At 37.6% G+C, this 15,582-nt stretch overlaps 1 protein-coding gene across 1 annotated transcript; it reads left to right on the top strand.

The window, feature by feature from the left end:
• Window positions 1-1,923: 1,923 nt before the first annotated feature.
• Window positions 1,924-14,989, top strand: slc6a1b (solute carrier family 6 member 1b). The gene is made up of 14 exons (XM_060910263.1): window positions 1,924-2,158; window positions 3,067-3,198; window positions 3,397-3,497; window positions 4,262-4,371; window positions 4,649-4,781; window positions 5,022-5,156; window positions 5,743-5,846; window positions 6,082-6,206; window positions 8,429-8,541; window positions 8,718-8,849; window positions 11,054-11,156; window positions 13,998-14,098; window positions 14,196-14,363; window positions 14,882-14,989. Exons 1-14 carry the CDS (start codon window positions 1,924-1,926, stop codon window positions 14,987-14,989), a joined length of 1,800 nt encoding a protein of 599 aa, XP_060766246.1.
• The last annotated feature ends 593 nt before the right edge of the window (window positions 14,990-15,582 follow it).

Raw genomic sequence — 15,582 nt, forward strand, 5'->3', positions numbered from 1 at the left:
CTTACTATTCAGCCATCATCAGTGCTTTCTATGGAAAAAGCTAATATATTACAGTGTGGGAGTTGAAGACTGTAGAGCAAATATTCTTTCAGTTCTCTCCAAAAGGGAATTTTATTTTGGAAGGCAGCCAGCTAAGAAGATTATAAACTGAGTCTTTGGTTTATCTCTCATTCCCAGACCTCACTTATTGACTCGTCTCCTTATCACTGCTTTGCAGAATCCACTGCACGATTGGCATCATCTTCAGAATCTGCCACTTTGGCAATTGTTGGTTCAGCCAGAGTAAATTAGTTTTTCTTAATGCTGTGTGGTCTTTTTTTTCTTCTTTTTTTTAATAAGCAAGCACTGTGCTATCAAGTTTTGGTTTGAGGCGAGGGCAAAACTGAGCATTGGCACAAACAATGATGGGCATAATGTCAAGCTCGAAAAAGTAATTGCTCTGACACACTGGGCTGTTAAGAAATCTGTTTTTGTCCTGTTTGGTTTTCAGCAGTGTATCTGTATAGACATCAAATTCATGTGAAACACTATAAGTGGGTAATTTTCTGTCTTTAGTAACATAACTAAGCCAATGATAAACTGTGAACTGTTGCATCTGAGCAGTGAGGTGTTCATAAAGACAGGAAACAGCTGAACAGGGACAAACGACCCTCTTTCAACTGATGACAACACACACACACACACACACACACACACACACACACACACACACACACACACACACACACAAGCAAAACCCTCTGCCTGTATAAAAAGCCAGAGAATGTGAAGATGCTCCAGTGTGATGTCAGCGCTGGAGATGTTGGACTTGGCGAGATTTCATCCCCACTTTTTCATTGGAGCTCAGTGGATGAAGGTGGAGGATCATCACCATCATCTTTCTCCTCTCTGCTGCCTGATGCTTTAGTTAGTGCTGCTGCTGCTCCAGGATCCATCGCTGTCTGGGCTTTTTCTCATTTTGGACATCAGGATAAACCTATTTTTCCCCATCTCTTGCTTTATGGAAACACTTGGCTTTGCTTACCTTCAGGAGGAATAAGCAGACTGAAAGTCTGGGAGGACAATCTGGTTAAATGTAAGTAGATTTTACTTCAACGCTTCATTTTTGGACTATAGAGGAAATCGGAGCAACCTGAGTTGTCATGAGTGAGTAATTTAATGAAAGAGACTTTAGGGAGGAAATAAGAAAATAGTGCATCATGCTTTTATCACATAACTTTTCCCATTCAATTTCCATCAGGGATTATGGAAATTATGGAACACACATTAACGAGAGAAAAGGTTTGAGTGACAGTCTTTATCTCCAGTATTTAATACTAAATCAATGCGGACCTTAAAATCGGACCCTAACATAACTTTATTTTATTCTTCCAGTGTTGATTCGTGTTTAACGGTAAACCGTGTGTATGTTAATGCTCACGATGTGTCAATATCCTCCCGTGTTTTGATGTGCGCGTGAATTTTAGCTGCAGAAAACGCGCGCGCTGAACCCAGGCTGCGTCCCAAACCGCGCTCTTCCCAAGGCTACTAAATAGTGTTAAAATAATACGACACTATAAATAAGTTACGCCATTTATGGCAGCTAAGTGAGTCATTTCACGCACTAACCGAGTGCCATTTGACACGCAGCCTGCGTGGCTCTGGACAGAAACGCGTCACTGTGGCTCGAGCATCAGGCGAGTGCGCGCGCGGCCGGAAAAAGCGCGTTACTGAGGCGCTCGGGACGGTTGCGGATGGTGCTGTGTGGACGGTAGAGCTCTGGTATTCAGGTGTAGGGTCGCTGATGAAATTGTGTTGCTCCTAGATTTTCCCCGCCTGAGTCGAGCTTGTTTTTGAGGGCACGGAGCCGCGAAGCTGCTGTCCGCGTGGAGCGGTGCCGAAGTCTCGCGTCCGGGCGCCAGGAGCTCCGCCAAGCCGCGCGACATGGCCACGAACGGCGCGAAAGCCTCAGACGGACACGTCCTAACGGAGCTGAACGCGGCGCCCGCAGCCAACGACAAGCCCAAGACTCTGGTGGTCAAAGTACAGAAGAAAAAAGAGCTTCTGGACCGGGAAACGTGGGCCGGCAAGTTCGACTTTCTGCTCTCGTGCGTCGGTTACGCCATCGGGCTCGGAAATGTGTGGAGGTTCCCTTATCTGTGCGGCAAAAACGGCGGAGGTAAACACATTATTATTATTATTATTATTATTATTATTTTTTTTTTTTTTTTTTTTTTTTTTTTTTAATCTTGTACTAATAATTAATGAAAACAGATGCATATAGATTAAATAAATGTGTCATTGTCACTCATTTTAACTTTTTTTTAAATAATAGGTTATTATTATTATTATTATTAATGTTTAATCTTGTACTAATAATTAATGAAAACAGATGCATATAGATTAAATAAATGTGTCATTGTCACTCATTTTAACTTTTTTTTAAAATAATAGGTTATTATTATTATTATTATTATTATTATTATTAATGTTTAATCTTGTACTAATAATTAATGAAAACAGATGCATATAGATTAAATAAATGTGTCATTGTCACTCATTTTAACTTTTTTTTTAAATAATAGGCTATTATTATTATTATTATTATTATTATTACTTGTGACTTTTTTATTTTTATGTTTAATTTTGTATGAATAATTATTTAATAACCAGAAAAATATATATGGATTAAAGAAACGTGTCACTCTCAGTCATTTTACGTTTATAATAATAATAATAATAATAATAATAATAGGACAATAACAATAATAATAATAATAATCGTGCTTGAATAGTGAATAATTTGACTTTTACTTTTCATATTTCCATATTTTTTTACTTGATTGTTATTATTATTTTCTGATATAATCATTTAATTGCAGAACTGTCCTTTAATTATTAATCTATTTAATTTTATCAGTAGCTTGAATAATTAATACTTCCTTCTAATTTTCAGATGTATTGGAAATGCTTCTCATTGTCGAAGCATCCAAGATTGCAGCCATGCGACATTTGAGAAACGATTCAGTGGTTTTATGATATCCGTATACTATTTTTTTCTAATCTTTTTAATTTTTTTTTTTTTAGGAGCCTTCTTGATCCCGTATTTTTTGACACTTATATTTGCTGGCATGCCCTTGTTCCTACTTGAGTGTTCTCTTGGTCAGTACACCTCCATCGGTGGCCTTGGAGTGTGGAAACTGGCTCCTATGTTTAAAGGTAATCATATAAAGAAAAATGTACATGCCGGATCTAAACCCATATCATCTCCCGTTACCTAATTAAGGAAGCATTGTGTTTGTTTTTAATAAGTGCAGAATAATAGCAAATTCCCAAGATTGTAGCATGCAAAGAATGTTACAGTCAGATTTATAATTCACATTTATATTATACCACATTTCTGGTTTGTGCTCACAGGTGTCGGCCTGGCGGCAGCAGTTCTGTCTTTCTGGCTTAACATCTACTATATTGTTATCATTGCCTGGGCCATTTACTATCTATACAACTCCTTCACCACAGTAAGAAGTTCTTTAGCATAATTATATCACAATGAATCAACATTTGTGTCATTCGGACTACACAGGTGTAATAGACACAGGTACACAGTATAATGAAATTTTTAGGTAGCCCAGGTGCAAATCAACATACAGTAGAGACATTGCAAACCAAAAAATAAAGCAAACAAAAATAACTATATTGTATTTAGCCTTGTGCACAAACAAGAGACTTAATACAATGGCCATGGCATTAGGGCTCAGTAAATGTGAGATGTTTATTGATTTTAGTGCATTAGCATCACTAACTCATCATTAATGATTTACCTTTCTTAAACATTAATATTATTTTTCTACACTGGGAAAGCTAAAGATCACTCCAGATTGGTTAATATTTTACATCTATTCGCTTATTATATATATATTTTTTTTATTATTTAGCATTTAAAGATTAAGATAATACTCAATTAAGGTGTCAAAAGAGCAGTGTTATTTTACTTCAACATTTTATCAGTTTGAATAAACATTGGCTCAGTGTACAGTTTGGAATAATAAAACTGCTTTATGTTTAAATAAAGTGTTAATGATAAAGTGTAATAAAACTAGTTTATTCCTGTATTGGCTGAATAATTTCAACAAATCCAGATCATAATTATAGCCCTACTTGCCAATAAACATTGATTAAATGTCCTCAAATTATGTGATGATGTATTATAGTGTAACATGTATAATAGAAATTGATATTTCTGAAATATTAGATCATTAAATAAAACATTGCCCTATTTCAGGACCTTCCATGGAAGTCCTGCAACAATCCCTGGAATACAGAGCGATGCTTTTCCAACTACAGCTTGGCAAACACGTCGAACATGACCAGCGCCGTTGTGGAGTTTTGGGAGTAAGGGCATACACTCACTGGAACAGTTTTGGCATTCAGGAGTCTCGTTTGCATGCTAAAACGCCATCTTTTTGTCCCCGGCTTTCTAAAAAGGACCAGTGTTATTTGCACAAAAATGCAACAATTGTGTCCGTTTGGCTGTCGGACAGCTCTAGCTGACACGATGGGCATCAAGAATGAAGACAGTGTTTTTACTAAGTGGAATAGCTTCTATCAATAACAGTTTGTCTGAGGTCAGATGCTTTCAACACTAATAATGTTTCCCTGTGGCCCTTAGACGGAATGTGCATCAGCTTACGAATGGTCTGGAAAAACCAGGGGAGATTAGAGTGCCCTTGGCAATAACACTAGCCATCGCATGGGTCCTGGTCTACTTTTGTATCTGGAAAGGTGTGGGTTGGACAGGAAAAGTAAGAGTGCAAGCTTTTTTTTTTTCTCTTTCTTTTTCCCCATCTTGTCAATATGGTGCTTACGTGTGATTTCTGTCACAGTATTTCTGGGATGGTAGAAATGTGTTAATCTGTGTAGTTATCTGTTTTATTAACATTTTCTGTGTGCATACTATTGATTAACACTCAGTCAACAAACAGCTAGCTCTTGACAGATAACTAGTTCTTGACCATTCTAATGCACTGTATGTCTATTTTTAGGTGGTCTATTTTTCAGCCACATATCCATACTTCATGCTGCTTATCCTGTTCTTCCGTGGAGTTACGCTGCCTGGAGCTAAAGAGGGCATTTTGTTCTATGTCACACCTAACTTTGAAAAGCTGAAGGAGTCAGAAGTATGTCTTATTGTATTTCCCATGCAATTTGAAGATAGATAAATAGATAGATAGTCTCCTTGATGGGGACTGACGGGCACTGAAGCCACATCTCCTTCAGAGAGACTGACATGCAGAGGCCACGCCCCTTCAAGAGTTGCTGACAGATGCAGAAACCACGCCCTCACACTGGGACTGACAAGTTCTGAGGCCACACCTTCTTCGCAGTGACTGAAAGATGCAGAGGCCATACCCTGTTTACAGTGACTAACAGATACAGAGGTCATGCCTTCTGCTGACAGATGCAGAGGCCACACCTCTTTGAGACCGACTGACATACAGAGACCACACCTCTTTCACCAAAACTGACAGTCACTGAGGGCAGGCTTCCTTCAAAGTGATTAACAGATCAGAGGCCAAGATCTCCTTCATTCAGGGAGACAGCGAGAGAGAAACTCACAGTTCCAAAGGAAATTCATTTAAGAATGTTTCTAAATAATAACAAAAAGGCAAAAATAGCTGCACATATGATATTGAACTGACACAGACATGCATACTGACAAGAATATCATTGTACACTTTTGTGTGTCTCCTTCACATTTCTCAGGTGTGGCTTGATGCTGCCACTCAGATTTTCTTCTCCTATGGACTTGGCCTCGGGTCTCTGATCGCGCTTGGGAGCTACAACCCCTTCAACAACAACGTTTACAAGTATGGAGCAATTACATGACTTAACAACAGGCATTCAATTGAGACCAATGTGCTTTCAGTGGAAAAAAAGGATCTTTCTCTACAAAGCAGTGTAACCATCAGTTCTTAAGGTTCACCCTTCAGATGAGAAATGCCACTGGCATTTACAATATGGACTGCATGAGTCCTCATCAATGTTGAAGGATAAGAGATCAATATAATAACCCTAGATAATATCCTTTTGTGTATTCCACAGGGACTCTATTATTGTATGCTGCATCAACTCCTTCACCAGCATGTTTGCTGGATTTGTCATTTTCTCCATTGTGGGCTTCATGGCTCACATCACAAAGAGATCTATTGCCGATGTAGCTGCATCAGGTAACTGGGATTTATATCACTTGCTCACATGTGTGGGAGATTATTTTCAGATGTTAAATTAGCCTTTGGATTTGGCATCAGAAATCAATCACACCTGATGTCTAGCCTGGTAACTACATAATAATTAAAATACTGTAAAAGCAAGTTTTTGCATAATCTAACTCATATCAATGTAATAACAATCAAATATACCATGTACTGAGAGGATCCAGTTGAAATTATGGATTCTCTGTGGTGACCAGCACTATTTTCTGAGAGGCGCAGCCCCGTCACTGAAGAGAATCCATAAGTACCAGTGCCTATCAGTGCATGGTATATTGATTTATATCCCTCATCAAAAAATTCCAAACTAAAAGTGTTAAGATTGAATCTCGGCATAAACTCACTGGAGGCAACCATGTTTGTTGATTACGTCGGACCGACCTTTGACCTGTGTGTGTGCAATGTACCATGCGATCGCCTGCCTCGCTAGGCATGATACATACTGTAGATCTACACACACAGAAATGCTCGCGGAGCCACAGCTGTAACTCGAGTCGGCCATATAGCTTGAAATTGTGACGTCAGTTCATGGTATATCCAGGATATACCATGACTGACTCACACCATATCCATTTTTTTTAAATTATTTTTGACGTCACAAGATACATTGCTTAAACAATGATGGAACTATGTTATGTCACGTGAGCCGTCTGTGGCCAATTCCTGCATAGTAAGTTTTTTGATGAGGGAGATAATTAACAGTTATTCCACAAAATTGAGTCGTACTTGAGCTGATAGCCAACGAGGCACATAGCACTGAGTTGGTTATAAGCCATGTATGATGAGATTGAGTGGAATAAATGTTTTATTCTATCCACATTCACTGGATTTTGAGAAACAGATCATCTTTATTTTTTGCAAATTCAATAAATAAAAACTTTATACAAAACGTCTGACAAAATCATTTCCACTTAGAATGTAAACAAACTGGCGAAATGACAGCAATTTGTGAAAAATTCCATAATAATAATTATTGGAAAAAAAGATATGTTCTTACCATCAAATACTTTTATTCCATATTTTGTTGCTTTTTAATATTTTTTGGGGTTTTGTTTTTGAGTAGAGTTTTTTTTTTTATTTTGTCCTCGGTTGGTTCAACAACATGCTCCACCATTTGCTTCTTGTTCTTCTTTTTTTGGTTTTTTTGGCGGTTGGCAAACCAACTTAAAGGTGCATTACTGCCACTGACTGGGCTGGAGTGTAGAACAGGAGATACTGGGGAGGGGGAAATAACTATATTCTTTTAGCTCTATATTCTTATATATTCCGCTAGTTTCTTTTAAATATTTGATAAAGCCGCCATTTTGTTTTTCTCTACTTACGGTATATAAGCTGATATCCTAGTAGTAGAATAGCCAATAAGAGTGCATGATTGCTCATATCCAGTGAATGTGGATAGAATAATAAGAACTATACCATGACCAAAGAAGATATAGTATGTTTCTGTTCAGCTGACAGGTGCATGCTATTTTCTTAAATTATGACACTCCAAGTTAGATTACATTTAAAAAATATGATCACAGATAAATATAGTGCTTTGCTGTCATCTTAGAAAACAAGAAAAAATGAATTAAATTGATTTAAGCAGCAACAAATAATTTATAGGCTACAGGAAGGGAATATTATAAGCCGCATAAGCCAGTGATTGCAGCTTTGTATGTTGTGTGTCAGGTTTAGACAGACTTTAAAATTGCAGCTCCATACTGAGTGCCACTCTTAAAACACTTGAATGCCTTGTTTTTCCCTACAGCAGTCAGTAACTGTCTGAGGTTTTATGCTTGTAAATAAGACCGAGAAGCAGTGATGCTCTAAAAACAGAGGTGGAATCACTGGATAAAAGAATACAAAGACACATAACCATTAGGCCCATTATACAATGGTAATCCTCTGGGAGAAGAGCATGGTGTTTAGAACATTATATAAAATTTAAAAAAAATTATTCGGTTATGAATAAGAAAAAGTTATTGAGCATCTCCAAAATTCTTGTAAATATCCATGGTTTATGCCCAACAAAGCACCCCAAATAACAGAAAATAATGCACTCTGCTTGGTCTCTCATGCGTTTCACTTCCAATTCATCAGTTAATTTCTCATATTTGGATGCTTTGTTCACAATGTTTTATGTTTTCCATTTAGTTATTTTTTTTTATTAATAAAACAGTATGCTTTTCCTCTTTCAGGTCCAGGCTTGGCATTTTTAGCTTACCCAGAGGCTGTTACTCAGCTGCCCATTTCACCACTTTGGGCAATTCTGTTCTTTTCCATGCTGCTTATGCTTGGAATTGACAGTCAGGTAAAGTCAGTTAATTGACAAATATTAGACTGTACACCTGAGATAATCCATTTTGCATAAATTAACTGCTACACTGCATGCTGTGCATATCCATGATGCTGATAGTTCTCATCATTTGAAGTGACATTTTATTCTCCTAAGCATATGAGATTAATCATGGCATTTCATTCCCACAGTTCTGTACAGTAGAGGGTTTCATCACTGCATTGGTAGACGAGTTTCCCCGCTTACTGCGAGGACGACGAGAAATCTTCATTGCTGCTGTCTGCCTTGTGTCTTATATCATCGGACTGTCAAACATCACACAGGTATGTGCACAGTGAATTTGCCAATTATCTGAATAACAGCTCTTTTCACACACCCTATGGAATGATAAAGGCTGAAGGATAATTGTGATGATACTTCTGAATGTATGCCAGGCAAAAATACCTCACATAGGCACAATGAAAGCCCTTGAAGCTGCATTAAGTAGGATCACTGTGCGTGAAGAGGACATAAACATCTCAAGCGAATATTTTCCCTGAGAGAGCTAATGGCTTTATAGTGTTATCAGTTCAACAGTACAGTAACCTCAAGCTGTTACATAAAGGTGTGTGACCAGAAAAGGTTGAATATGTAGGTGGCTTAAATATCATTTGCAGATCTCTTGTTAGCGTGTTGATTTGTTGGGTACTTGTGAAGAAAATATGCTTGCTGTAGTTAATTTTACTGTGTACTTGTTAAAAACATAGAGCACAGTGAAAAGTCACATTTTATTTATCAGTATTGAGTAGAATTAAGGAAATGTTGCATTTCTATTTTTAATTAACAAAATAATGTTGAGAAGCATGGCTCATTACTCTTCACAGCTAGCAAGAATACTCAGCTATGCACAAATAGTATAGGAACTTAAAAGGACTGGATTGAAGACGTAACAGTTTTAGGTATTAATTTTGATTTATAGTCTGTAGCCTACTGCTAGGGAAACAATGTCCTGCAAGATAGTAAGCTAGGCTGGTGTTTATTGTAGCTTCCAGTGTCACTGGGCATTAAAAAAAAAAAGACAGTAGTTAGTTGTTTTTAAATTGGGTAATTTGAAAGCTTCGCTAAAAAACATAGCACTTTCTGCCAAGGCCAAAACAATTTTGATCTCATCAGACCTAAGAACATTTTTCTACATACTGGATACAACACGTCTTTTGGCAAGCTTTCATATGACTTGCCACTGTTTCATAAAGCCCAGCTTTGTGGTGTGTCTGGGCTATGGTTGTCCTGGTAACACTTCTCCCATATGAGCTATGGATCTCTCCAGCTCTTTCAGAGTTACCCTTGGCCTCCTGGTTGTATCTCTGGCTAATGCCCTCCTTACCTGTTAGTTCAGTAAACCTATATTCTAATTTTATGGACATATTAGACATTCACTTTGCTGTAACATAGTCGCATCATCCTTAAACCAGGCTTTGTGCGTAATCAGTCCATTGGTCTATCAGTTGGTCCATCATAGTAATGAATAAATTGGAACGTCTGTGCACATCTCCGGTCAACTGACTAAACCCGGCTGTACCCAGTCTGCTAATATACAGTGACCAAAGCATACTTTAAATCAATTACTTGCTCTCTGCATTGACTTTGTTTTGAGTTTCTTGGGCAGGCAGATCGCTTGCTGTGCATTCATAAACAGTTTTTGGCTCCAAAAGAAGATGCATAAATTTAATATTTATCTTGGGTCTATTTTTTTAAATAAATAAATAAGTTAAATGTGTGTATGTGTGTATGTATGCACACTCACAGTTTGGTTATATATGTCACCTTGTCATTGATTACTGAGTGTACTGTATATATTTGCCAAACTCCATGGCATACCTAGTGAGTAAATCACATTGCTGTTAATGGGATGTAGTCACTTCCAACAAGCACAGGTATCTGTGTTCTGCAGGAAAATCTGAAAGGCAGTGGTGAACTAATGAGCTTCCCAGGTTCTTCTTTCATTGACAGCACTTTTCCCTAAATCAAATTTAATCATATTTTCTGGAGAATAAAACTTTTTGGCCTCAGGTAACATATACAATATGGCAACATGCTTAACATATATTTGACTATTCCATATGGATAGTTGTTTATGATCGTTTGTGCATTTGTTATTTGCTATCCAACAATAAGCATGAACATTATTTGAGCAATCAGAATTTCGGGAGTGTGTCATATGTTTGAATGACTTATTGTCCAGAAAATGTGGGCTACTTGTAGGTTGACTGACTATTTTGGATTGCATAACTCCTCCTCTATGCACTAAACACACTTCACTTCCAGCATGTGATCTTCCTTCAGCCCCTTCCACCTTTGGCAATTTATAATTAAAACCACACATATTCCCTGAATGAATATTACCCAGGATAACTGCCTATGTTTGAACAAGTGATTTGTAATAGTATAACTAACTCATGTAAGTCAGGTAAACCATATAGTAATATATACATATGTATATTAATGTTTTCTCAAGCACATTTTAGATGCATCTTTTTTTTTATGACAGGGTGGCCTCTATGTGTTCAAGATTTTCGATTACTACTCTGCCAGTGGAATGTGTCTGCTCTTCTTGGTGTTCTTTGAGTGCATCTCCATATCCTGGTTCTACGGTATACATCTCTTTATGTTACAGTAAAGTAATTTTTAGTTATTAATTTGGCAGGGACTTTTATAAAGCAAGTCACAAGCACTGAGAGTTAACACCCTTATGGATATGATGGCAGTTGCATCATTTAAGGAATGTTAAATCTCTTTTTATTAAATCCTTATAGATAGTATAATACAATAGAAAACATTGTATTATAAACAACAGGAGCATGCATAAAAGTCATAGAAACTTATCAGAAAATAAGGTATATCTGCAGGAATTTGTTATGATAACCCTGCTGAAATGCTGAAAAATTCTTGTGCAGGCCTAGAAATTCATATATTTTTTCACCAGCCAGCCGGACTAGTTACCTTCCAAGGTAACTAGCCAAACAGAAAATCAACTAGCCAAAATTTGTTCATGTATGAATTTTACTTCTGTCAAAAATAGCACAAAAGAGAGTAGTTACCATTGTTCATGATTAATGTGCATTTATTTCAAGACCCGAGTATTTTGATATTGTTGTTAAATACATACGGTAAATGAGAACAACACAGAGCACCATAATATAATATCAACAAATGATAATATATTGGAAAACTTGGCAACTTGGTGTATGAGTATTGAAAACAAATATGCTTACTATCATGACTATAGCACCCAAAATATGTGCAACATGCTTTCTGTATTTAACCATTTATGAGAGAGAAAGCATTAGGAGCTTCATATTGACTAGGAATCAACTTGAAAAAAAAAATTATTCCATAAAAATCGTATCGCAGCCAAGGCCTACCCTGCTCCCACGTTTGCTTATAAGTCCTTTGTCGTTTCTCCTTCTTGTACGCTTTATCGGTGGCCTTTTTCTCCTCTTCAGACCGAGGTCGCTTTGTCCCCGTCTCTGGCGGTTTCTGTACACCTTTCAGAAAATTCCACATCGCAACGTAGCTTTGGCAGATGTAGATGTAAACAACAACAAAAACACGTGTTTAAATGGGCGATAATGTGGCCACATCTATTGAATTTGATAACGTGATTACCGCGATATTCAACGAGATGCGTTATATGCATGCGCAGTAGTGAAAAAAACGACAGCCTGACTCGTACACGATGTGATTCAGAATTCTTCGGTATTTTCCGTCCTGCCGATAAACACATCGATTAACACAGACACGGCACACACTTAATATGTGGCGGATTTAGGTGACGATGTGTCTGAATCTTCGCTTCATATATATTTTTTTATTTTCAACTAGCCAGCCTGGCTGGCTAGTGACAGGGATTACCCGCCAAATGACAAATTAAGTCACCTCGGGCGACCGGACCACCGGGAATTTCGAGCCGTGTTGTGTCCATTTAAGACCAAATAATTATGCTACAAACATATGTAGTACACAGTATAGTATACAGTACCATTTAAATGTGTAATTCTCTATAATATAAAATCCATTTTGTTGCTCCTCCAAAACGATTCTAAGTGGGTGCTAGTACTATGCAACTTCAGAGATTTCAAATCATTTGCAAGCTGTATGGTGGTTGTATGGTATTGTAGATGCTTTGTGATTAGATTAGATTAGATTAGATTAGATTAGATTAGATTAGATTAGATTAGATTAGATTAGATTAGATTAGATTAGATTAGATTAGATTAGATTAGATTAGATTAGATTAGATTAGATTAGATTAGAACTTTATTGATCCCTTTGGGCGGGTTGCCTCAGGGAAATTAAGATTCCAGCAGCATCATTACAGGATAAACAGAGAATAGAAAATAGAGAAAAAAACTTCTAGATAAATTAAGTATTTACATACAAATATAAAAAGAATAAGATATGGGGAAGGGGGGCAGCAGGAGAGGTATTGCACTTTATATTGCACATTATATTGCACATTGTTCAGTATTGCTTATTGTTAGGCTAGGCTACTGCTCCTTCCCGTCCTCTGTCCTCCTGTTACCCCTCCTCCCCCCCAGAGAGGAGTTGTACAGTCTGATGGTATGAGGGACAAAGGAGTTTTTAAGTCTGTTCGTCTTGCACTTGGGAAGGAGCATTCTGTCACTGAACAGGCTCCCCTGGTTGCTGATGACGGTGTGCAGAGGGTGACTGGCTTCGTCCATGATGTTCAATAGTTTGTCCATAGTCCTCTTCTCCGCCACCAGAGAGTCCAGCTTCATGCCGACCACAGAGCTGGCCCACCTGATCAGTTTGTCCAGCCTGGATGTGTCCTTCTTGGACACTACGGTGTAAAACAGGACACTGGCAACCGTTATTGCTGTGTTATAGATGCTGAGGTAGCTGTGAATGAGGTTCTGATCAATTTCTTGTCTAGAATGGCTTGTATTTGGAGAACAGGGCTCACATCTAAAACAATTACCTGGGGAAAAATTGTTGTACATTGATAATTTGAGTTGTTTATTATTATTATTATTATTATTATTATTATTATTATTATTATTATTATTAAGGAACATTTCCAAAACTAGGAAAATGCAAAATATATATTTTTACATTGCAGAAAGATAGTTGTGGTTTTACTCGATACAATTTGTAATGAAAAGGCAGTCGACAGGTTCAGTACATTGTCCACCATGATCTTAGAATCCTCACACGAAACATCTCATTATGTTAGAGTATCCATTTAATTGATGCTAATCTCACTGTCAGATTCACTTTTGCATTTGAACACATTTCTATGAATCTGTGCCTTCTTAATTGTTTCGCATAGTAGGCTTGATTATGCAAATGACTGCATTATTTGCTATTTTCCTGGGCTGATATCCCAGTTGTCTGCACAGCAGTAATATGAAGTGATGGACCATTGCACACTTTGGTATAATGCTCTTCTTTTTTTCCTGTCCGTCTATAAGGTGTCAATAAGTTCTATGGAAATATTGAAGAGATGATTGGATACAAACCTTGCCTTTGGTGGAAATTATGTTGGGTGGTGTTTACACCTTTAATTGTGGCTGTAAGTAATTAAAGCAAAAATACATGCTAATAACAGTGATAATTCTTCCTAGCTTTGAAGTAAATTATTGCTACTGTTATTTTTTTTGCATTTGTAGGGTGTGTTCTTGTTCAGTGCGATCCAGATGGTTCCCGTGACCATGAATAATTATGTGTTCCCAAAGTGGGGACAGGGTGTCGGCTGGTGTATGGCCTTGTCTTCTATGGTCCTCATTCCTGGCTACATGGGCTACATGTTCCTCACATTAAAAGGCTCCTACAAAGAGGTAAGATTAAACTGTATGTGTATTTGCTCAGCAGATACAGTGAGTGAGCTGTAGATAACTGTACGCATGACATACATTTGGAGAAAATGAGAATGCTGGCTTTCTTCTGGAATCTGATCTAGTACAGATAATTTGCATTCTGCTCAGTGAATGTAGGGCTGATTGGATAAATTAGCCATTTTGGATGAAGCATCTGCAAAAAGAAAACCAAAGCGGCGCCTTGTATGCTTTTGCACCGAGGCGCTTCTGGAAATAGTCATTCAAAACTAGCAATTATGAACAAAGCGTTCAGGTCTCAGCTGATAGCGGCTGCGCATGAGATAGGCACACTTGAATCAGCAAATCTCCACAGGGAGGTGAAAAGTCAGGAGTTAGCTTTCAATTACAGCTTGATTGGCTAATCAATCAGCGGGTTGATTTTGTAGTTTTGCTGCCTTGAGCCTCCGCATTTGACAACTGCATTTGCTCTGGAGGGAGCAAAAATTATTTTCTTTTTCCGCACCTCTTTTTTTTCCCAGCGTCTCAGGATAATGATTCAGCCTACGGTTCTGGTCAAAAGCCAAGAGAATGGGCCCGAGCAGCAACCCGAGAGTGTGAATGCAGCCAACGACGAGGCATACATCTAAATCCCTGGACATTGCAGGCCCTTCGGAACAAAAATAAAACCAAGTAATCAAGGTTGAACGCTAGCAGGGACTTCTGGGTCTAAAATATAATCACCTACCTCCAGGGGAAAAATGTAACCAACCTGATTACAACTGTTTGAAAATTTTAATGTGTGTATGGAAAAAAAAAACAACAACGATCCAGCGATGATCTAGTGCTAGTTCGTATTGCATATGCAAGATATTAGTCTTTCCAAAACGTAACATTGTAACAATTACTGTTTGGATCCCAATGTGATTGAACACTACTGTGCTAATTCGATATATATTTACCTTATGTAATTATGTTAAGATATTGTATAAAGATCTTAGAATAGAATCAAATTGTATTTGATTGTATTTGAAGAGATATAAAAAATGAATGAAGTTAGTTGGCAATGGCCATTATGGGAGCATATAACTGGTCCTCATGGCCTGTGTAAAAGGTTATGTAAAGAGACTCCTACTGTTTTTATAATTATAATCACCTACTAGAGCTGGATTAGTTTTACTTGGGTTGGTACTGTAAAGGTGTGGTCAGTGATTTGTCCACCAGAATATTTGTCATATTTGGC

This window comes from Neoarius graeffei, chromosome 26 (assembly GCF_027579695.1).
Source record: "Neoarius graeffei isolate fNeoGra1 chromosome 26, fNeoGra1.pri, whole genome shotgun sequence".
Classification (NCBI taxonomy): domain Eukaryota; kingdom Metazoa; phylum Chordata; class Actinopteri; order Siluriformes; family Ariidae; genus Neoarius; species Neoarius graeffei.